The sequence below is a fragment of the Corvus hawaiiensis genome, chromosome 20 (genome assembly GCF_020740725.1).
Source record: "Corvus hawaiiensis isolate bCorHaw1 chromosome 20, bCorHaw1.pri.cur, whole genome shotgun sequence".
NCBI lineage: Eukaryota > Metazoa > Chordata > Aves > Passeriformes > Corvidae > Corvus > Corvus hawaiiensis.
This window is the reverse complement of record NC_063232.1, coordinates 8113041-8136794: the sequence shown is the minus strand read 5'-3', so window position 1 is coordinate 8136794 and position 23754 is coordinate 8113041. Positions and strand designations below refer to the sequence as shown.

At 47.7% G+C, this 23754-nt stretch overlaps 1 protein-coding gene across 10 annotated transcripts in view; it reads right to left on the bottom strand.

The window, feature by feature from the left end:
* GTF2IRD1 (GTF2I repeat domain containing 1) overlaps nt 1-23754 on the bottom strand; it is a 73235-nt gene that overhangs the window by 5132 nt on the left and 44349 nt on the right. For 4 of the 10 annotated variants that reach the window (XM_048324350.1, XM_048324349.1, XM_048324355.1 and 1 more), the window contains exons 13-23: nt 23414-23494; nt 21652-21741; nt 21039-21098; nt 20502-20567; nt 19176-19359; nt 17984-18042; nt 17746-17811; nt 16857-16940; nt 8713-8896; nt 7931-7959; nt 2540-2587 (exon numbers count right to left, since the gene is read on the bottom strand). In XM_048324350.1, the coding sequence (XP_048180307.1) occupies nt 2540-2587; nt 7931-7959; nt 8713-8896; nt 16857-16940; nt 17746-17811; nt 17984-18042; nt 19176-19359; nt 20502-20567; nt 21039-21098; nt 21652-21741; nt 23414-23494 (951 nt within the window). Of the gene's footprint in view, nt 1-2539; nt 2588-4748; nt 4879-7379; nt 7483-7930; nt 7960-8712; nt 8897-16856; nt 16941-17745; nt 17812-17983; nt 18043-19175; nt 19360-20501; nt 20568-21038; nt 21099-21651; nt 21742-23413; nt 23495-23754 lie in introns of those variants that run through there. The other 6 variants (XM_048324358.1, XM_048324357.1, XM_048324356.1 and 3 more) reach the window with 6 other exon arrangements.

Genomic DNA, 23754 nt, shown 5'->3' with positions numbered 1-23754 from the left:
CCAAGTATCCTCTGCCCACAATCTGCAGCTATTTAGTTTCATTTTGAGCAATCACATGATTACGATTATTATTTTGAGCAATCATATGATTTTTGTTTTAGTTTTAAGCAAACACATGGCTGGACATTTTGTTTTAAATGCAAGGTGACAATCCACTGCAAGTCCCTGCCCCCCTGTGCATGGGACTGATTTCAGTGCTCAGCACTCCAGGCAGAAAGACCCTCATCCCACACCTCAACCACTCTGCTGATGTGGGTGCTGGAGAGAAGCTGGCAACCTCAAACCTCTGCACCCTGCTACTGCAGGGTATGGCCTCAAAAAAGCCTCTTCTCCCCCTGGAAAACAATTGTTTTGCCTGGATATAACACACACAAAAAAAAAGAAAAAAAAGAAAAAAAAAAAAGCAACCAACTTTCTGTAAAGAGAGCTCAGGGCCAAGTTGTGCTCCAAATACAGAAATGGCAACAAAGCAGCTTGAATGGCATGGAGGAAAATATATATAGAATAGATGAAAGTCAAATGTTGCCAAGGAGTTCTGGTTTCTAGGTGATGCCTTATGGTGCCACTCTGGAGGCCACGACAGACCAGAGGGGCCAACCCTGTGCACTCCCTCTGTGACTTCCTTGTCATCAATGCTCAGTTTCTGGGCTGTATATACATACCCATATGGATGTGTAGATGGTAGCAGACAAAACTACACCAAATTTCAGTGTTCTCACTAGTTTAATTCTCTGGGACTGAAAAATGCAGCAGGTCTCTCCGCTCATGCCCCAAGTGACCCGAGTGCAAGAAACAAGATCCCAAGGGGGTTTTTTCCACCTTGAGGTGGGTGCTACTCCTGAATTCCCATTCAAGGGCACAAACAAATGTCATGACAATCCTGGAACTGAGCACGCATAACAGTGAAGCCAAAGAGGAGGCTCTGGCCAACAGCACTGCTTCCCAGGGACCTACCCCTCCGTGCCCAGGTAAGAGGGATCTCCATCTCCTTTTGATTTTACCCATTTGGGTTTGGGAATTAATCACTCGAGACCACTGGTGCTCTTGACATGTGCTTAATCCCTCCCATAAAGCAGGTTTATCCATGCTGCTAGCTTTAGGTCTATGGTGGGGTTTTTTGTTTGGTTGGTTTGGTTTTTGTTTTGTTTTTGTTTGTTTCAAAATAGTAGCTAGTCGATTAACCCTTTTTTCCCCAATCCTACTTGCCTGAAGTCAGGACCCCTGCACTCCACAGGTACTTACAGACAAGTGGTCACATTTTTAAAGCACCATTTGCTTTTTTCCTATAGGACTTGTCAGAGCTCAACATTTCTTTGAGAAACACCAAGCTACATTTAGTAATTATTAAAACTGAGGTTTAGGTGTCTGCTGTTGGGCAACAGAATCCAATGCGTATTCTTCTAGTGACTCAAACAACCCCCACACAACCAAATCCAAGGTATCCCATGGAAAAATAATGGTTCTGTCTGTGTTCATGATGTTATGTGCAGAACCTTGATCTCAGTGGTGAAGCCACAGCACAGTTGGGTAGGATACCCAATGGCACCTTCTTCCTTCCCATGCCACCACCTGTATCCTCAAATGCTGCTCAAGGGGATGCCTGTTCTCCACTCAGCCACTGCTCATGGAGTAACAACCTCCCAAAGACTTGTCGCAAAGCCCGTTTCATCAGGAAAACTGTCACTGCCCAACACATCCTACTGAGAATATGGCTCAGATCCCTTCTGCAGGCAATCCCAGACTCATCAAAGAGATACTCAGCCAGGGCAGGATCCTTACAGCAGCCAGGATCTGGCCCTGAATCCTAAGAGGATTCTTTCCCCTTCCAGCTTCCATGGCTGCAATTCAGTTATACCTCTGTGTAAATCCAGAATAAACGTGCTGACTTTACTGAGGCTATTCTGCAGTAACTCAGGTTTAAATGCAGTTAGAATTAGCTTAACATATGTATGTTTTCAAAGCAGAGCTATAAGCTTGTGGGAGCAGCAATTAACACCTAGACCCACAGCCAAAATCCCAGCTGATGGCACTGTGGCTGGATCTGCTGTAGCTATGCCGTGCCCTGCCACAGGAACAGGCAGGTGAGCTCCTCCTTACACCTGTACATCAGCCTGTATCTTATGTCCCTGGAGCCTTCATGGCTACCCACCAACCCTGACCCAGAGTATGTGTTAAAGCAAAGCAAAAAAAAAACCAACCCAAATCCATGCAACCTCTCCTTGAGAATGGCAAGTGTATTTGTAAAAAAGTAATTGTTGGGACACAGGGATGAAGGATGAGAAGAACGTGTCAGGTTTGTTTGGCTGGAGTGATGGCATCGATGCTCAGGGACTACAGCAACAGTGCTTAGAAATGCAGAAAGGATTAATAACAACAATAAAACACTATCATTCAGTTCTGGATATCACAGGGAAACAGAGCAGAGACGAAAAAACAATACCTGAAATTTGGGGGGGTTTAGACATTTTCATTCCCATATTAAAACACAAGTGCATTTCTTGTCTGCTACCATCTACGATGCATCAACTGAGCTACGTACCATTCAAAGCAGCATAGGCTTTTTCCAAAGATGTTATCCGTCTAGGGGCTACAGCGCAAGTTAATGGAAGACAAAAAAAAAAAAAAAAAAAAAAAAAAAAAAAAAAAAAAAAAGAGAAAGAAAAAGAGATCCATGAGTGCTGCAGCTTGGTTTCTTGGTCATAAACAAAAGCAAAACCCAGGATGATACTGTCTCTAGCAGCTTAAAATTCCTCTGGTCCCTTGGCACAGGGACATGTTTGGTAGCTAATAACTGCTGGGCAAGTTATTTACTGGTGAGCTGGGCTCTCTCCCTCACACCAGGACCTGCTTTGCTGGAATGTGCTTAAGCCTGCAAACATCCCTTTGGCTATGCCACTCTCCTGAGCAGCTCAAGGTCCACATGTGCATAGGGATCCATGGCCAAATTGGCAGCATTTATGGCACGTGCCAGAGCAGCAGCAGCTGTGCTGCACAGCTGTTTCAGTGCCAGAGGAGAAAAAAATATCTCAGGTTAAAGCAGATGAAAAGCAAACAGGGAAATTGTGTCAGTTCTGCAGCAACAGGGGAAATAGGAGAAAAAGGAATCCCTAAGGAGAGGCTGGTGCTTACCACTGACTCCAAAGTTGTAAGTGACATAAAAAGAAATTAATTTCCTGTGGAAGAACAGCAGGGATGGGACTGTGACCAGGATTTGCATGATGGGCAAAAGGAGGAATGAAGTAGCTCATCCTGCTGAAGTCACAGCCACAGGGAGAGCTGGTGAGGAGGTGCAGCACCAGGGCAAGGAAGGGGCTCAGATGGGAGGCTCTTGATGTCAAACTGCAGTGTGCTGACACTGGCAAACTGAAGGGGACTGGGGAGACAGCAGGAGCATGTGTTCAAATTTCCTAAGCAGAGGCATAAGCAATCTGAAGTAGCTCCGAATACCTAGCTCTATGTCGTTTCAAGCAGGCTCAGGAAAGCAGCCACTGCAGCACAGAGCTCTGTTGATGCCTTCCCTGCATGGGGGAGGAGAGACCTTTGGTTCAGCGGCACAAAGGAACAGAAAAAATATGTGGTTCTGCCCAGGGCAGCTGCAGGCACTGAGATTTGGGTGTAGACCCACACGAGGTGGGGCTCTTCACCCCCGAGCTGCTAGAAGACAAATTCTGCCGTAAGTGGCTGCAGCAGTGCCGCTCACTGGCATGCTGCAGGATCCCGCCCCAAAATACGTGATGATCTCTGCAGCTTGGGCCCCTAAATCGCTGGTGACACCCTGTGGGCAGTATCTGCCACACTAAATGCTTAGGCAAAGTGGAAGAGATACATATGGGTCATGCTGGTGCTGGGAAAGCCAAGCTAGCATCCAAGCCAAGAGGGAACAAGGTCCTGGCACGGCTTCTATCAAGGAGGAATGCAGGCAGGAGCACAGGCAGGAGCACAAGCAGACTGCAGGCAGAAATGAAGAGCAACATATGGCAGGATCTTTCCAATATGAATCAGAACTGGTTTAGAAAAGGCAGCATGGCATTTCCTTTGGTTGGCAGCAACTCAAAGGCTTTTGCAGCATTTCAAGGTGCTGTTACAAAATTACCTTAAGAAAGGTAATTAAAATTTCTTGTCCTGCTAACCCAAACGTGCCATCAGCCTTAACCATAGGAAGCATTCCACCAGGTTCAGGGCAACTGTGCTGCAAGGTATGGGGTGCATCCCAGCGTGCTGGACTATGGTCAGGCTGTAATGGCACCCATCTCACTGCTTGATAAGCACTCTGAAAATGAGGGGGCTTGGGGTGTCTGAAGGACACAACAGGATATGAGGGTGGTGGAGAGCAGAAGGAAGGAAAGAGCAAAGTAAACACAAGGACTTGGATGAAGTGAATGATGGTGCTGCCCTCTCAACAGTGAGAATGCCACACACAGAGGCAAATGGGAAAAGGAGACAAAGCTAGGGAAAGAAAAAGGTGATTGGAATCACAGACATGCTTATAAACAGGCTTTGAGGCTTCACAGCTATTCACACCTGATTGAATTTTAAGCCTCATAATTATCAATATATAAAAATACATATTTTTACACACACACACACACACACACACACTCCCCCACATAATATATACATATATTCAACCTGCTTGAAATTTCACCTTAGACTAAAAACAGTGACCAGCTGAACACTCAAAAATAATCACCCTGGGCCTGGCTCGGGGGTTAAAAAGGGTTGGGGGGTGAAGGGAGATGGATATGGACCTTGAAAAGCAACCTGGTGATGGAGCAAGATGTGCTCAGCCCTCATCACAGCTTTCCTCTTTTCTATTTTTCTTGCTAGGAGTTTCCAGTGCGAGGCACATCTCATCAAAGTCTTGAGGAGGATTGTGCTCTTGTGATTAGAAAATAAATAAATAAATAAATTTTAAAAGGATGCCTAGATGTGTGATTTTTTAAATTAAAGAACACTGCCTGCCCTACTTTATTAAGTGGAGAGTGGAAAATAATCTATCATGGTGGTAGGGAGCTTGGAGAATAGGACAGATAGAGCTGGTGTACATTTTCACATAAAAATTAACATACAGAAAGATATTTTTTGTGTGTGTGTATGTGTGTGTTTACTTATGCTTGGTATTTTTTTTTCAAAGGCTCATATTAAGCCAGTTTTGTATCTGTGCCTCAGGAAAAAAAAAAACCAAAAGGATAAGCATAGTGTTTATAGCACTAGAGCATCACCCCTGCTCATTCACTCCTGTTTAATGCTGAAAGATCATGCTGCTTTCAAGAAGGGGTTTTGCAAATCTCTTTTGCACAGCAGAGACCAGCAGTGTGGAGAAGAGACCCTGGAAATCAAAAGGAAAACTTCTGGATGCCAGAAGGATTGTGCTCCTGGGTTAAACGCCCTGGGGAAGCAGTGCAGGTGAAGTGCTGGCACGGTGGCCTCAGGGCCATTGTCCCATCTTTGAGAGGCTGCAAACCTGCATTGCGGAAGGGCTTTTTCCAAAAAGTCAGCCTAATTCCCTGCAAAATCCACCTCCTTCTGCAAACAGCATCCCTGCAGGCACACAGCCCCCAGCTGCTTCTGCACTGGCAACCCCACCTTCTCCCACTAGAGGAAAAACACCATCTCAACATACAGATTACAGATTATCTTGAGAAAAAAAGCACGTGAAGCACTCAGATTGTATTGAAATCCTTTTATCTGTTTCTGTTACACTTAAAAAATGGGTGTCCCCAAAAGAAAGAGATTTGTGGTCCCGCAGTTACCGGGAATGCTCTTTGTGATACAGGAGGTGCACAACTTTAAAGCATATTAAATGCCATCATTTAACCTAAAGGCAACTAAAATCACTCCAAAGTGATTTTTTTTTTAAATTAAATTTCCCCTTTTCCTTAACACGTGTACTCTTCATGTAATTTTTAGCCAAAATGATCCACAAAACCCAATAACTTCCCTTATGTTTATGATGTTATCTCCTCAGCTTTCCAGCTTTTGGAGACCTCTGCAATGCCATCCTACTTGGGAGTAACTATTGCTTTCATTTTAACCCTCCTCTATGAAATAAAAGTGATTTTCACTGATTTTATTTTAATGCCAAGAATGCTGCTGCTCTTCATTTTACATGACAGGTCTTCACTACACAATATTGAGGTAAAAAGAAGACACTTTAATTTAAATTTTTAGTGACCTACGGCTAGTTGGAAATCATTCATTTTATTAAGGCAGATGAAAAGCAATCAAAGTCAAGGCAGTGACTGCACCACTGTATTGCCACCAACCACTTTGGTGTAGTGGGGTGGAAAAACAAACAACGGGTTAATTGCTGTCAGTGGGGACTAGGGAGGGGCAAAATACAATCAGCTCTTTTCTGGACCAGACATTCCAGTGGAAATCTGACTACCAGAAAATACTTAAGAGTCCTGGAACTGTCTCTGAAGATTTGGCAAATATGGGAAATTGTCTGTAACAAATTGAGATGTCACGTAAGAAAAACCCCTCACCTGTAACTGCTCTTATTTAAAACCTCAATGGGAGGAGAGGGAATGAAGCACCCAGCCTGGCAGGGATGCTGTGACCTGCTGAGCCCACTCGGGTACTGAAATACACATAAAGTATGTCTTTGGGTTTGTGCTAGAAGGCCAGTCTGTGAGGGGAGCATTCAACTGGAGAAAGAGGGAAAAAATGTTAAGCATTGAAAAGAAAATCAGTCTCCTCTACATCTCTATTTCTCAGGTTGCATCTCCCAGCCAGTTAGCAGCTTGAAGTATTTGCCTTCTGATGTGCTTTGTGTCAGATCAACGTCTTTTAACGTAATTATACTGATTAGAGTGGGGGAATGGAAAGACAAGATGTGGCTGGAGGAGTGTATACATAGTCATGTAACTCTGTGGAAAACTAGAGCTCTGCAAAACTTGTGCTTCAGTGAGGGCTCGTTTAAGGCCCAGCTGATGTGAACGGGCACATTGCTGCTTAGGACCAAAAGATACAAGTCTAAGACCAAGTTCCACAGAGGTCTCGGGGGACCTCCCTATCATTGTCTGGGCCCTACACAGGGATGCAGAAGTGAACACATGGACCATGTCTGAATTTTCCTGACAGCTCACCTTTTGTTAGAGCTCTTAACACCTTTCTGCTATTCCCAATAAGGGCATATAAATGTTTTCCTGTCTGTCATATTTGTCTTTTCTAAATTGTACCATCGCCATGGAGGCTGGCCAAGGAAATGGGAAGCCATAAATAAAGATGACAAGGTTCTTTGCACCCATCTGTGCTCTTCCAACAGTTGTAATTACAGACATTTAAAATTGAGACAGGTTTTTACCCACGCTGCTGACAGCAGCTCTCTTTTCTGAGCAGCCAAGAAATGAGAGACAGCTACTGTGGGGACTCACAGTGAAGGACACGGCTCTGGGATGATGATTTGAGCAGCTGTGAATGGAGCGTACCCTGGATACCCTGTCCTCTTCTCTGCCATGTCTTCCCTGGTGTATCTGCCTGTGGAACGTTCACGAGCTGGAGTAGACTTCACTGCCATGCTACTGCAGCCCACCATGGACCCTTGTGGTTAATCACCCCTTATGACAACCTTCTCTTGCCACCCAACCCACCAGCTCATTACAACACAGATTTATTTTAAGAAAACACTTAAGAAAGTGGGTGTTTTCTTAAAAAGAGAAAACAGATCCCTGCCCTAGATTAGCTCTTGAAAAATGCCATCATTTCAAGGCAACAGCAGCAGTACTGATGGGTGACACTGACGCCAGCTGTCTCAGGCAACAAATGCACCAAACAACAACAAAACCAAAGTGGGAAGCCCAGGAAAGTGAAGTCAGAACAACCTCCCTCCAGCTGATAAAATTATTGCTTGCAAGTTTACAACTTCCTGACCACCACTAAACACCTGGCTAATGCATTGCTTAGGCAAAAAGATATCATCTCTTACCGGGTTTGGGGATGAGTCCTTGAAAAGGCCTGTGAAAAATAAGGAAAAAAGGAGATTTAAAATGAAATGGTACCGGGAAGCCAGCATGCCTGAGCTGAACACCCTGATGTGGCCCAGGGAAGGCTGGGGATCAGCCTGTCCTTCACACGCTATGCCACAACTCACGTGGGACCAGCAGGAGCTCTGTGGGGATGAGGTCCCTGCAAGGGGCAGTGACTCCTGCTTGAGGCAGCATGATGTACCTCATGCCCCACTGATAAGAAGACAAACAACATGATCCAGTGAAAGGGTGACGGAGACACTCTTAAGCCCACTTTTTTCCTGTCTCACCTTAGTCTGATACATAGCTAAGTGCTTTTCCCTCCCTTCCCACTTATGGCCATCCCCTGAGGCTGTGAAATGCAGAGGACCCTGCCACAAACACGGGGTGCTAAAGCACAGCAGGGTTCTGAGCACTGCCCTGCACCACCAATGATCAGTCTCAAGCCTCCTAAAAAAGGGGATGGGATTTCTCTGCCTGCATATCAGTCACACTAAGCATCTTTTTCTCCTGCCACTGCCTTCCCCATCATCTCCTCAGGCAGTGGATGGGAAGAAAGCTAGACTGCCTGTTTTATGGTCCCCTCCTTTCTGATGAACCATTAGCTGCCACCTTAATTGCTGTCTTGGGGGGCTGGAGGCATTTACAGACTGGGGCTGCAGAGCAGGGAGTGCATTTAGGTGGGCTCCCTCCTCTCCCCCTCTCTGGAGCCACAGGATGGCTGACATCTCTCACCACATACCGTGTCACAGTGAACTTGATTTTATCAGCGACGGCCAGTATCCTCTCCAGATTTTGGGAGCCAAAGGTGCAGGGCTTCCTGAAGGGGATCCCAGGAGGCAGCCCCTCTATAATCACCGACCCTGGATTGCTCTTAATGCGCTTGTATGGCACTTGCACAGGGTATTTAATCCCCAAGGCCTCACCTAGGAGAGAAGCGAGTGGTAATTAAGTAGTGAGTGTGCAGGATGCCAGGGATGCCATTTCTGCTGTGGCTCTGGCTCCATCCTCAGCCCTACCAAGGCACAGAACAGTGTGGGCAGGCTGCTCAAGGTACCAGGTCAGCATTTGATCAAGGACCAACATTTTCAGGCTGCCTCCATGACAGCAGTGGAGGGGTCCAAAGACAGGCACATGTGTGCAGCAGAGCTCATGGGGCCACAGAGATGCACCATCCTGCACAATGATGCCCATGTATGCAGTGGGAGGATGGAAAGCTGCTGCTCTTTGCTTTGGGACATTATTCAGAGATAACTCCACAGGTATGTTCCCACTCTTAGGCCTGGCTGCAGGATCAAGGCTACATATTTCCTTGCAAGCACCTGGACAAGTCTTACCCCTGCCTAGAAAATGGGGTGTCCTGCTTCTGGCCAGGACAGGGTTAATTTTTTGCAATAGTCTGGAGGCAGTATGGCTAGGACACAGAGGTTATTAGTAACAGAACCATTAATCGCAACATTGCTCGGTTTATTCTCGTGGTTGTGGTACCTAATCCTGTATATACTCCCACATATGAACCCTGTGCTCCTCATGGTGCTCTTTTTCAGAGCAGGGAGAGGGGTCAGGGTTGTTTTATTGTTGTATTGAGGGACATCAGTTTGTGATATGGTAACATCAAGGGCAAAGAGGGTCATTTGGGATGTGTATTCAGTGTTGCTCCCCTGCCCTGCCCTTGGTTGCTGCCTCAGGGAATTCATTAATAATTGTACCCAGCCTGTGGGGGGAAACAGGGCAGGACGATTCTCCCCAGCTTTCCACCCTCTTTTTCTCCTCCAGGCCTGTTACAATTGTATGTTAAGGAAAGCATGCACTTGTTGCTGTCTGCCAGGTCTCCTCAGTGTGGTCCACACCATGTTTAGAGTCAAGAAAGAGATTTCTAGGCAAGTTATTCAGAGATCTGCCCCAAGGCTATCATGGATAGTCACGAGTGGTATAGAATGTGGTAGAAAATGGACCAAATTTTGGGGAAATTCTTGGCTCCGGTGTGGTTTGGAAGTTGTCCCCTGGACAACTACAGAACCCGATAAAGTGACAGACTATTTGCAAGAAGAGTGTTGTGACCCCTCTGGAGAGGAGCAACTTATTGCAGTGTGCTAGGCCCTGGCTACTATTTTTCAGACACTGCTTGTCACTAGACAGCACCCTCGGGGAAAAGAGGAGGACAGCAGAGCAGCAGGCACTGTGACCACTCAAACTGCAGCTGAACCACACGAACAACCCCTGCCATTAGCAGTCACCCCTATAAGGAAGAAGAAATCCAAGACCAAACCAATTCACTTAGTGAGGGATGAAGAGGAAGAAGGGCCCTCACAATGGGAGGAGGAGGCAGGGCCAGAGATAATCACCCGATCCCTATTCCGGGGTGAGCTGCGATATATGTGAAAAGATTTCAGCCACCAGTCGTGTGAACCCCTGGTGACCCCGCTGCTTCAGTGCTGGGATATCGCAGCCCACGCTGTGGAACTAGATAGAAGTAAAGCCAAGCAACTGGGATCCCTGTCCTGGGATGTGGGCATTGACGAGGGGACTGGGAAGAGGACAGGAACTCAACCTCTGGAGGCAACTCCTGCCAAGTGTGAGGGAAAGGTATTCTCCCAAGGATGATCTAATAGTGCACCCAAGCAGGTGGATCCAGTACCTGAGACAATTAGCTGTGCTGGAGGGAGTCTATAGGGATTCAAATAATGAGCAATCCCCAGTAGATCCAGATGAGGTCCAGGATATCCATGTGGCAGAAGTTTGTAAGTAGCACACCATCGTCATGCACCAACTCATTGGCATTGATGTCAATGAAGGAAGGAGAACAAACACTGCTTCAGGTGACTACCCAACTCTGGCACTATGAAGATGTCTCCGTTCAGAGACAAATTCAGGAGAAAACACTCTGGAATGAGTCGTCTCCTCTAAAAAGAGTTCCAACAATCCCTTTACGCCAGTAGGAAATGAATACTAGTGGGTGAAAAGGAAAAAATAAAAACCAGCCATTTACTGACAAACAGAATGCCCAAAGGCACAAGAAAAAGGCAAATAAGTGCTAGATATTAAACTGTCAGACCTTACCCCCCCCACACACACACACACTGGAACAAAAACCCAAAATGCCACGGGAAGAAAAACCCACCGGCTTCCACCACGTGGTAGAAGATGGCACCGGCTTCTCTCTCAGGGAAAAACAAAAAACCAAACTGGGGATTCATGCAGCAGGTTGAGCAAACAGATGAGAACCTGGTGACTTCTCTGGTGTCGATCTTCTCTCCACAGCAGATGAAGTAGGTGGGCCAGAGCCTCTCTCTCCCTGGCTTGGCCTTCCCAAGGCTTGGGGCGAGACGGAGCGGCCCCTCTCTCCTGCTGATCCCGACTGACTCCTCTCCCGCAGGTCCCATTTTCTCTGATCTCCGGCTAAACAAGCTGTCCAATTCACCTCAAAAAACTGCCGAAGGATTGCTGCTGCAGCTTCTCCAAGGCCAGGGAAGGGAAAAACTTCTTGTCTGGGCTAACAAAGCCAAGCTAGCCAAGCAAAACCCAGACCGCGCTGCACCCGCGAATGCCTGGGAAGTGAGGCTTTGAAAAAGCCCACAAAGAGCCCAAGGCTTCCCCCTCCCCCGGACCCACCTTAAAGGACAGCAACCATTGTTGGGCATAAAGCAGAGGATCAGGGAGTAGACTGTCATCATAAATCACCCCAAGAGAGAAGATCATCTTTTTTTGGTCCCTATTTATCTGTGCCTTGGCTGTGGAAAGACTGTCCAAGACTGTGGACAGATTCAAAAGAGTTGAGCAAATTAAAGAGGAAATGTCCCATGCCCCACCAGCATGGACCAGAGTCTCTGCTGTTGGGAGCAAGTGCCCCCTGCTTGAGACAGAGGGGACACACCACCAGGTAACCTGTGCTTTTTCCTGCATGGCCACAGAGAGGACATGAGGAAGTGGGATGGAAAACCCACCTCTGCCCTGGCAGCACAGGTATGAGTTGAGAGGGAGAACAACCAGCATAGGAAATTCTTCAAGGATAATGCCATTCCAGTCTCCAGTGGGGAAGTCCTCAGAGACAATAGGAGGGATGATGTTGCTTTGGTTCCTCTTGAGGGGATGTCCAGTTCACATTTTCAAGAAGTGAGCATGGAGTACTATGGCCAGAACCAGAGGGGCCCTGCCTCCAGCCAGGTGGAGGAAAGGGACAATCGGATCTACTGGACTCTGGATCCATGGCACATCAGACCCACAAGCATATACAGCTTTAGTTGACACTGCTGCACAGTGTACCCCCATTCCAACAAGATATGTAGGGGCAGAATCCAGCTCCATTTCTGGGGTGACAGGAAGATCCCAACAGCTGACTGTACTGGAAGCTGAAGTGAGCCTGACTGGAAATGAATGGCAAAACCAGCCTGTCGTGACTGGCCCAGAGACCCCGTGTATCCTTGGCACAGATTACCTCGGGAGAGGGTATTTCAAGGACCCAAAAGGGCACTGTTGGGCTTTTGGGAGAGCTGCTGTGGAGACAGAGGAAATTAGACAGCTGAATACCTTGCCTGGTCTCTCAGAGGACCCTTCTGCAGTAGGACCGCTGAGGGTGGAAGACCAACAGGTAGCGATCGCTACCACAGCAGTGCCCTGACAGCAACACTGCACCAACCGGGACTGTGGGACCCCATCCATGGGATGAGTCGAGAACTGGAGAACCAGGGAGTGCTCAGCAGGACTTGCTCACCCTTCAGTAGCCCCATATGGAGCGTGCATAAATCCAGTGGAGAGTGGAGACTGACAGTGGACTATCATGGCCTGAATGAAGTCACACCACCACTGAGTGCTGCTGTGCTGGACAGGCTGGAACTTCAGTTCGGACGAGCTGGAGTCCAAAGCAGCAAAGTGGTGCCACCAATGGCATTGCAAATGCATTTTTCCATGTTCCTCTGGAGCAGAGTGCAGGCCACAGTTTGCTTTCACCTGGAGGGGCATCCAGTACACCTGGAACTGACCACCCCAGGGGTGGAATTACAGCCTCACCATCTGCCATGGACTGATCCCAGACTGCACTGGAAGAGGGTGAGACTCAGAACACTTGCAGTACATTGATGACATCAATATGTGGGGCAACACAGCAGAAGAAGGTTTTGAGAAAGGGGAGAAGATAATCCAAGTTCTCCTGAAGGTCAGCTTTGCCATAAAGCAAACTAAGGTCAAGGGACCTTCCCAGGAAATGCAGTTTTTAGGAGTAAAATGGCAAGATGGATGTTGTCAGATTCCAGTGGACATGGTCAACAAAACAGCACCTCTGTCCTCAGCAAACAGCAAAAAGGCAACACAGGCTTTCCTTAGGTGCTGTTGGGTTTTGGAGGATACATATTCCAGATTACAGTCAGATGGTAAACCTTCTCTGTCATGTGACATGGAAGAAGAACGATTTTAGGTGGAGTCCTGAACAACAACAAGTTTTTTAACAAATTAAACAGGAGATTGTTCATGCAGTAGCCCTTGGGCTAGTCAGGACAGGACAGGATGCAAAGAATGTGCTCTACACCGCAGCCAGGGAGAACGGTCCTTCCTGGAGCCTCTGGCAGAAGGTACCTGGAGAGACTCGAGAACAACCCCTGGGGTTCTGGAGCTGGGAGTACAGAGTATCTGAGGCCAGCTACATCCCAACTGAAAAAGAGATGCTGCCTGCTTATGAAGGGGTTTGAGCTACTTCAGAAGTGATTGGCACCAAAGCACAGCTTCTTTTGGCACCCCAACTACCAGTGCTGGGCTGGATGTTCAAAGGGAAAGTCCCTGCAACACACACTGATGCTACATGGACTAAGTGGATAGCACTGCGAGCTTGAACAGGAAATCCCAGTCACCCTGGGATCTGGGGAGTCATCATGAACTGGTCTGACAGTGAAAATTTTCGACTATCATCATCAGAAAATAGAAGGTGACGAGCTGAGGAGGCCCCACCATACAACCAGCTACCAAAAAATGAAAAGCAATACGCTCTCTTCACTGATGGTTCTTGTCATATTGTAGGGATACACTGAAAATGGAAAGTTGCAATATGGAGTCCTATGTGGTGAGTCACAGAAGCTATCGAGGGACAAGGTGGATCAAGTCAGGTTGCAGAGCTGAAAGTTGTCCAGCTGGCTCTAGATATCGCTGAGCAAGACAAATGGCCAATGCTCTACCTCTACACTGACACATGGATGGTAGCAAATGCTCTGTGGGGGTGCCTGGACCAATGGAAAATTACAACTACAGCACAGAGGGAAACCCATCTGGGCTGCTGAAGTGTGAGAAGACATTACTGCCCAGGTACAGAAGTTAGCTGTAAAAGCCTGTCATTTTAGATGCAGACGTACACGAGAGTCAGGCTACTGAAGAGCATCGCAACAATGGACAGGTGGGTCAGGCTGCCAAGATTCAAGTATCTCTGGTGGATCTGGCCTGGCAACATAAGGGTGAACTATTTCTAGCTCAGTGACACCTGACACGTCAGGTCATCAAGGAAGAGATGCAACATACAGATGATTTCATGACTGAGATGTGAGCTTAGCCATGGACACCATCTCCCAGGTTATCCATGACTGTGAAATATGCACTGAGCTAAAAGCAAGACAAGTGGGTAAAGCCCCTGCGGGGGGCAGTGGTCTAAATAGAAGTAAGGGGGACCTACCAGATCAATTGCATCATGCTGCCTCAAACCAGCCAAGTCAAGCGCTAAGTGCTCACAATTGTAGAAGGCACCACTGGAAGCCTGGAGACCTACCCTGTGCCTCACGCCACTGCCTGGATCACCATCCTGGGCCTTGAAAAGCAAGTTCTGTGGCAACAGGGCACACTGAAAGAATTGAGCTGGACAATGAGGCTCATTTCAAAAATAGCCTCATTGACACCTGGGCCAGAAAGCACAGGAGTGAGTGGGTGTATCGTATTCCCGATCACAGAATCACAGAAAGAACTAGGTTGGAAAAGACCTTTGAGATCATCAAGTCCAACCTGTGACCTAACACCACCTCATCAACTAAACCATGGCACTAAGTGCCACATCCAGTCTTTTTTTAAACACCTCCTGGGATGGTGACTCCACCACCTCCCTGGGCAGCCCATTCCAATGCCCAATCACTCTTTCTGTGAAGAATTTTTTCCTAATGTCCAGCCTGAACTTCCCCTGGTGCAGCTTAAGACTGTGTCCTCTTGTCCTGTCTCTGGTTGCCTGGGAGAAGAGACCAACCCCCACTTGGCTATACCCTCCTGGTCAGGTAGTTGCAGAGAGTGATAAGGTCTCCCCTGAGCCTCCTCCCCTCCAGGCTAAATAATGCCAATTCACTCAGTCGCTCCTCACAGGGCTTGTGTTCCAGGCCCCTCACCAGCCTTGTTGCCCTCCTCTGGACACATTTGAGCATCTCAACGTCCTCCCTATATTGGGGAACCCAGAATTAGACACAGCACTCAAGGTGCAGCCTCACCAGTGCCGAGTACATGCACCAGCCTCTAGAAAAATTGAATGGTAAAATGCACCATTAAAATCCACACTGAAAGCAGTGGGTGGGGGAACCTTCAAACATTGGGATCTACATTTAGCAAAGGCCACCTGGTTAGTTAATACCCGAGGCTCTACCAATTGAGCTGGCCCTGCCCAATCAAAACCTCCATGTACTGCAGAAGAGGATAAAGTCTCCATGGTGCATATAAGAAATGTGTTAGGGAAGACAGTTTGGATTAGTCCTGCCTCAAGCAAAGGCAAACCTATCCATGGGATTGTTTTTGCTCAAGGACCTGCAGGCACTTGGTGGGTGATGCAGAGGGACAGGGAAACACAATGTGTCCCTCCAGGGAATTTGATTTTTGGGTGAGAACAGTCTGTAATGTTGAACTGTATAATATTGGTTGCTGAGTGACACTGCCACTGTTTGCCATAACTGCCATGGCCAATGAGGATGGACTGCTCCAGATACACCAGTCATGAGCTCGTGATACAGCAACCAGCCAAAAGCACAGCAGCCCTGCTGCCATGGAAGACCTCTAAGATGGATAGAACCCACAATCATGGACTAAATTAACTCAACAAACTTCTTGGAGGGACGGATTCAACTATAGAAACAATATCTGTGCTTGTGTATACACACAAACATACATATATATGTATATATACACATATATATACACACACACGTATGTATATAGTTGGAAGGTGTAGAATTTCAGTGTGATGTAAGTGGTATAGAATAAAGGGTTCTGACCAGGACAGGGTTAATTTTTGCAGTTGCCAGGAGAGGGCAAGGCTAGGACCTCTATATCACCTCACATCATTTTCCAGGAATGAGGGAAGGGGTCCCTTCCAGTCAAGTAAGTGTGACAGAGGGGGTGGTCAGGTAGCACTGGTTCCCTCTGTCACTGATATTGTAGCTGTTACTGTTTGTTTTCTTATTCCATTGCTGTTTCCAGTAAACTCTTCTTATCTCAATCCGTGTCTCCAAGTCTCCTCTCCAACCCACTGCAAGGGTAGGGAAAGGGGGAAGGACAAATGAGCAAGCAGTGCATGGCTTGCAGTGCTTCAGTGTGAACACTAAGTTGGGGTATAATATTCCTAAACCACAACATGGGGATAATAGCATTTCCCCTGCTCTAGGAACAGAAGGAGCAGCATCTTCTTGTTCCCCAGCGCTCACTACGGCCTATTCCTATTCCCTTCCTAACCTCTTACCACTCCCTGTGCTCCCACAGCTCCTGCAGCAAAGAGCGCCAAATCCCAGATCTGCCATTCCCTCCTGGCCCTCCTAACTACCAGCAGCTCAAGGGAGAGATGAGAGAAAGTATGTGGCAAGAAGGAATCAGGAGCAGAGGGGAGAGATAAAGAGCAAAAAAATATGAGAGAATAAGGGGGGGAATAAAACAAGCCTGGTTTCTCACCATATTTCTTATTGAACAGGTCCTGGACTTGTTCCCGCAGTGTATTAGCAATGTCTATTCTGGAAAGCCTGGCGTCATAATTTTCTGTAAAATAAAGAAACAATTATAGATTTCTGCTGGTAAATTAAAAGGCACTCTGTGACTTTTAAGTAATGCCTTTTTCTAATTATAGGAAAGCCCTTATCTTGCAATTATCTAATCTGTGGAGTGGGTCATTCAAAGTCCTTAAAAATAATCTAAACAGAAATATGTTGGGTTATTTTTCCCTCGCCTGTTTGCTAAGAATAAAAGGCATGTGAAATCGAAGATTCAGTTGTGATAATTACCAGCATTAAAATATAACATACTCCAAAGCCTCTCAGAAAAGCCAAAGGCTTTGAAAAAGCTCCCCATCCTTGTGCAAACTCTCACAGGCCCCCAGGGCCCAAGAAGAGATGCTTGAGCAGGGTAGCACTTGCCATCACTCTATCCCCCAAGGGAGCCACCATACTGCTGCCAGCTAAACTCGAGTGGCATTTATACAAACATCACACAAGTGGAAAAAGCCCCAGCAAACCCTGAGGCTTGGAAACTTAATTATGCATCTCACAAGGTCAGACAGGGAGATAAGCCAAGTTGGTTAATTAGAGCACCATGCAGAGCACTTCGAGCCTCTTCTTGGACCTGCAGGACTGCCTGTCCTGGCTGTGCATCTTGTCTTCTAGGTGCCTCTGCTTTCCATCCTCTCATCCCACCTCCTTCTCTCCTTCCTCCCAGTCTTGTCTTGCTCCTCTGCCATCCCACCGAGCCCCAACACCTGCAGCACTCCCTTCCCACGTCTGTCCCATGCAGCCTCCACAGTGGGCCAAGGGCTCTACCTCAGCCCCCACATATGCCTCCAGCCCCACACCTTGAAAGCCCTGTCTCTTCACAGCGTCCTCCAGCAGCAGCTCGCTCGAGTCCCTCTCGTCGGCGGCTGAGACAGGGGACATAAGAGGAATTATGATTCACAGTGCTGCCAAGGGGGATGTATGGGAGGGGGTTTCCAGCCAAAGAGCAAGGTGGAGAGGGAAGGCCGTAGGAAACCACTCTCACTTCTCTTCTACCTAGACCTTGACAGCCCAGCTGCTGGGTGTCTTTCAGCCTACCTTTGGCTGCCGGGCTGTCTGACACCGACTCCTTTACACCCTCCGCCAGCAGCTCCGGTCTGGAAAACAGGGAGAAGCAGAAGGCATGTGAGTGACCTCCCTGCCAGTGACACCCTGCTGCTCCAGCATCCTCAGGACACCACTCCTACAGCCACAAACCATTCACCCTGTCTGGCTAATGCCATTTAAAAGCTCCTGCAACACAGCAGGAGAACTTTGGACATAGTTTTCATGCTGACAGACTCTTTAATGAGTTGATTTATCACTCCTTGGGATGAGATTAAGCAGGTGATGACTGAGCAGCTTAAGTCAGCAGCTACAGACTTTTAGTGGATATGGTCCTGAACATTTTTTAGGGATGGGAGCCATGCATGGCTCCTTTCAACATAAAATTGACCCCAAAAATTGCCATTTGGGTACCTAATGCTAAAGCTGCTTAGCGAGGTGATAGTAGGGCTTGTTACAAGCTGCACTGAAGCTGTGTCACAAAGGAATATATCTGAGATCAGGACAGGAGGAAACCCCAAAATACGGTTGGGCTGATCTGAGAGCTGCTGTTCTGACACCACAAAGTCTCCATGCTCCAATATTTATTTTTTCTGTTTCAGTCACCTGCAGCATTGGTTGTGTCAGCATTTGGGTGAGAAACTGCCCCCAAAATACCTAAGACATCTTAAAATTCATCTCCGCTAGATCTGTTCCCTCTTTCAGGGCAATGCTATTACATTAAATTGGTTGTGGCTTGTCACAGCCCTCCCACAGTTCTTATGACACCCTTGCTCCCCAGCACAGGGTCAGCATCTTCCCTCATGTCTGCGGCATCCCATGTGCACATGTGCACGTCTAGACCTCAGCTGGAGCCACTTTCTGTAGGAAAACCCTCCAGGGCTCCCAGCCCTTCTCCTTGCTCCACATCAGGGCACCCTGAAGTTTAAGGCCTCTTCACCCATCCTGCAGAGGTGGCCAAATCTTTTCAAAAGCAGGTTAAAAACCCAAAAGACATGAAGAAACAGATAACACGATCGCTGCCTCCCATGGATGGCTCCAACAAGGCAACAACCCTTCCCTGCTTCTAATCAAGCAAATTTATTGAAGGCGACCAAGGGATGGGTGCTCTCCAGGACACTGCACAGCAGCAGGAGCTCTGAGCAGAAACACCCTCCCCAAGGGACAGCCACCCCACCTGCCTTACCTTTTAATGACAAACTGGATGTTGTTGCTCGCTTGCAGAATCTTCTTCAGCTTTGCAATCCCGAAGCAGTTGGGACGGCGCAACAGGATGCCTTCTGGCAAGCCCACAACAAATAGGTCCTCAGGGTACATCAGGAACTTGGAGTAGGGGACTTTGACTGGCTCTGATATTCCTATGGCTTTCGCTGGATGGGGACCCAATCTCATTAGTTTGCTGGACCTCCATGTCAAGTTTAAGCAACAGCAACATGGTATGTTGCTGGAGCAATTGAAGAGGTTTTGGGGGAGTTTGTGGTTGCTCTGTGCCCGGTGGGGATGTCCCTGACACCGGCAGACGTGTGTGAGGGACAGAGCCATGCAGCCACCTGGAGCAGGCTTTTGCATTTGCTACATTGTCATAGCCTTTCTACAAAGGCTGCAAGCATCTTTCTGCAACGCAGTGGAACCCCACACCCAGACCCCTATGGAAATCCCTCTGCTAAGTGAGGGGACAGGGAATGCGCCTGGGGGTGCCCCATCAGCCTGTGCAGACCAGCATGGTGAAGACTCCCCTTGCTCTGCTAAATATTGCCAAAAGCAACCAAACAGCCAATGCCAAGCAGTGTTATTTGGACAGATGAAAAAACAGGTTAAAACCCCATCTCATCAGCATGGACTCCCAGGCTGTTACTACAGTAACATGGGGGCCGTGAGAGCCATTGCTCTAATGGCTGTTCCAGCTGCATCCCCAGTGCCCAGCCCTGCCTGAGAGCATCCTGGCTCTTCTCCTTTCCCTGGTCACAATGTGCTCTACCAGCTCAGCTGTGTCCCTGGCTTTTGAGGACTGTCAGGCAGAGCCACATCTCCTGGTCCTAAAAGTGGCAAAAACTTTCTGCCAGCTCTCAAAATGCATGTGTGACCTCATTTGCATTTCTTCTCAGTTAAATAACCTCTGTAAGTAGATGTGAGCAGAGCATGCTGAGTGTCAGCCCCCACCACCAAGGTGCCACCAGCCTTCCTGAGCCATGCAAGGATCCCCGCAGGTGGAAAACACTCTCTGATACTTCAAATAAGTGATTGGGGGAACCATTTTGGACCTTCCCTCTGCAGGAGGAAGGCTGAAAAGTCATGGCAGCAATTCCTGGGCTGCAGCCAGTGAAACAATTTCAAGGAAACCAAGGGGAAGAACTGCAATAACAAGGCTGGAGAAGGTTTCAAATGCATTTGTGATCCCAGCAGACAGCAGATGAACAAATTAGATTGCACCTTCACTCAGCTGCTGGTTTGGAAATGGTAGGTGGCAAAACCAGCACCTGGCATGATGAACATGTGTTAATGACCATCTTACCATATCGCGAGTTGAACAGAATTTCAACTTGTTTCCTCAAATGACTTAAAACGTCCCCTATACCATCTGCAAAAAAAAAAACAAAAACAAAAACCCACAATAAAGAGAAATGCTCTGAGCAACCAGCTGCTTCCAGAGCAAGCACTGCGCAGGTGAGCAGCCCCTGCCTGGGCTCTAGCAGAGACAGCCATTCCCTCTCCATGCCCTCACATCAGTGCTAGTCCTCTGACTGCAGCCTCCAAGCTGATCCCCTAAGGAAGGGCAAGGATGCACCTCCTCAGAGCCGTGCTAGCAGTCAGGGGAAAAAAAAAAACATAGGTGAAAAAGTAAAATCAAGCCCAAGAGGAGAGGACAGAGACCAGGAACACAGTGGTGCCCTTCTGTGGGCAGAGGTTTTGGAGGCAAAAGGCTAAAAGCTAAAGGCTTTGCTGATAACATAGGAAGCTCACAAAACCCACCCTAAAACACATCTGTGTGCATCCATCCTTCCAAAAACCTGCAATGATGGGTGATGCTCAGAGTTCACCATACACTCACCTGATCCCTCCATCTGCTTTTCTTCATGTCGAGACTCCTCACTGGAACCCTTCTCTGTCTCTGCCGAGGAAGAAGAGGGTTAGCAGCAGCAGGCAGCAGCAAAACCAGAAAAGACATAAGCAGGAGCTCTCCAGATGCCCTGCAGCCACACAACTGCTCCCTCCCCTCACTAAGCTCAGAGCATGTGTCCCAGCAAAGGCTGGGCTGGTACCAGCATGCCAAGAGCTGCATCAGCAGAATAAACCCAGTGCTTCCATACAGGAGGGCTGCCCACCCTTCAGCATGGGCTCCCTGGGAGAGGAGAGACCCAGCAGGAGCAAGGCCGCTGCTGGGCCAGCATACATCCTGCAGGTAAATTCCAGGCATGCACTGGGCAAAGAGGCTTGGATTTTCAGCATGCTGGGGCTGAAGAGAGTATGGGAAGGAGCAGCAGTGCCAGAAAACCCACCAGTAATTCTATCAGAGCTCCCAGCTGGCCTCATTGAGGCCAAGACTCTGGAATTAGCTCTCAAACTCCACCACTTTGGCTCATAAATGGTATTTAACTCATTTTTGACACATGCATGAACACCCGTGCTACTGTGCAGTCTTCCAGATGCTTGACTTCTGGTACCTGCTACTGTTTCCAGGATGTATCTCGATTCATCCGAGGCCATGTGTGTGGGCACAGGGTCATGCATTTCAACTGGACCAGGTGATCGGTCTGCAACAAAAACCCATGGGCACCTTCTGTTCTGATGCCAGCGGGACACTGTCCCCAAAACAGTGTTCAGAGGGTCCCAGCCATCAGCAAGGACTGAGTGAAGGGTCCCCCACTCCCAGGAGCCCCACATACCACCAGAAGATGCTCTGGGAATGCATCTGCCTTCTTCCTCCCAGAACCACCCAGAGCTCATCCCTACACACACCTGACCTCTCGGTCGAAGGGAAAGAAGCAAAAATCTCTTCCTTAACTCCACAGAAAGTGAAGAGCAAAACTAGTTCAAATTATTTACTTGGCTTAATTCCATCTAGACACTAAATTTTGACTTAAAAAGCTAATGCTGCTTGATTTAGCTACTACATGGGGGAAAACCATTCCATTAATGCTACCTTCCTCAACAAAATCAACCTGCTTTTAGTTTCCCTTACATTAAACCTGTCTCTCCAAATGCTAGGCTGTCCAATGCCCTCAAAGACCCATCCAAATTCAGCTTTAAATGACGTTTCAGTTAGTTTATATACTTCAATCAGGTCACTTCTGACCTCACAGGGTAAATAATCCCAATTTCATCAATTTCTCCCTGTAGGTGAGCACGTGTTTTCTATTAATCCTCGTCTTTGTCCTCATCTGTATTCCCTCTGATTGAACTCGATCTTCAAATAAGGCAAAAGGTGGACTCTAGACTTGAGATATGATCTCCCTAGCATTGGACAAGTGGTAATTCTTCCCACTCCTCCCATGGACCTCCAGCTCATCATGTGTCTACTTTCTTCTCTTCCATCAGCTGCCCAGTTGAAAATGAAAATGTTTGATCTACCACTACACCTTGTTCCTTCTCCTTCCCCTATATTAACCATAGGTAAGTCCATTATACACCAATCCTGGAGTGACTCCTTAACTATCACCTTACTAAGGGGACTGCTACAATTTGGGTACAACAGAGATTGCATTGGTGTGGTGGGGCCAGGTGTCACTGCTGTCCCCAGCATCACTTACCCTCAGGCTAGAGTCCTGTTGCTGCCCTCATTGGGTGGAGATTATTAATTAATGATTGAAAGCACACTGAAAATGCAAACTGCTAACAATCCATTCATTAAACCCTGAGGATCATCCTACCATTTGCTGTGCTGCCCAGGACAGGTAAGTGGAAAACAGACTCTCCAAGCTGCCCCTCAAGCATGTCATGTCCATCACAATCCATTGCCACTGACCTCTCTGGGCAGAAACATGGAGAATTTCCCCCATCAGTGTCAACAATTCCAACACATTTTCAGCATGTGCTTAATATTAAACCTGCCTACTATTAGACCTGTTTTTATGAACTCTTCAAAACCAGGGTGTTTTCTAAATGAAGGGCCTCATCAAAAGCATCCTGCACTCAGTACCTAGGATCCTCCACATGAAGCAAAGCAGCAAACCAGTCTCACTTTCTCCAGAGGAAAGGCAAGATAGGAAAGCAATGAAGGAGAGAGAAAACCAACAAAGAGCCCTAAAACACCTTCCAATGCTCCCAGGAAACCTCAGTATGTTCCTATGTCAGCAAAAGAAGACCATTCTGTGTACGTGAGGGAACCTTACGTGCTGGGAAATACCCTGCAAATGCCTCTTCTCAAAGCAATATGCTGAAACCTGATGCAGCAACCACTGCAAACAGATGGACCCCAGCAGCTACCTGGTACGGTGATCTGGATGATGTTCAGCTCGTCTGGTTCGATTTTGATCTGCCTGATCCCACCTAGCTCTGCTGAAGTACCTATGGGGAAAGGCAACGGAAGGCAGTCGCCAACAGGATCCAGCAATGCCATGTCTGCCCAATACAGCACCAATGCAGGGAAAGCATGACCAGCTGTGACTTCAGTGCCAGCTGAGCATGTCACAAAAACAAGGCTTCAGTCAACTGGCCCAGGAGCATCAAGCCCATGGCATGGGGGTACCCAAAGGGACACTGATGGGCATGGCTTCTGCAAACAGCTTGGCTGGCAGGAGCTGTTGGTGCCCTCAAACTGGCAGCTG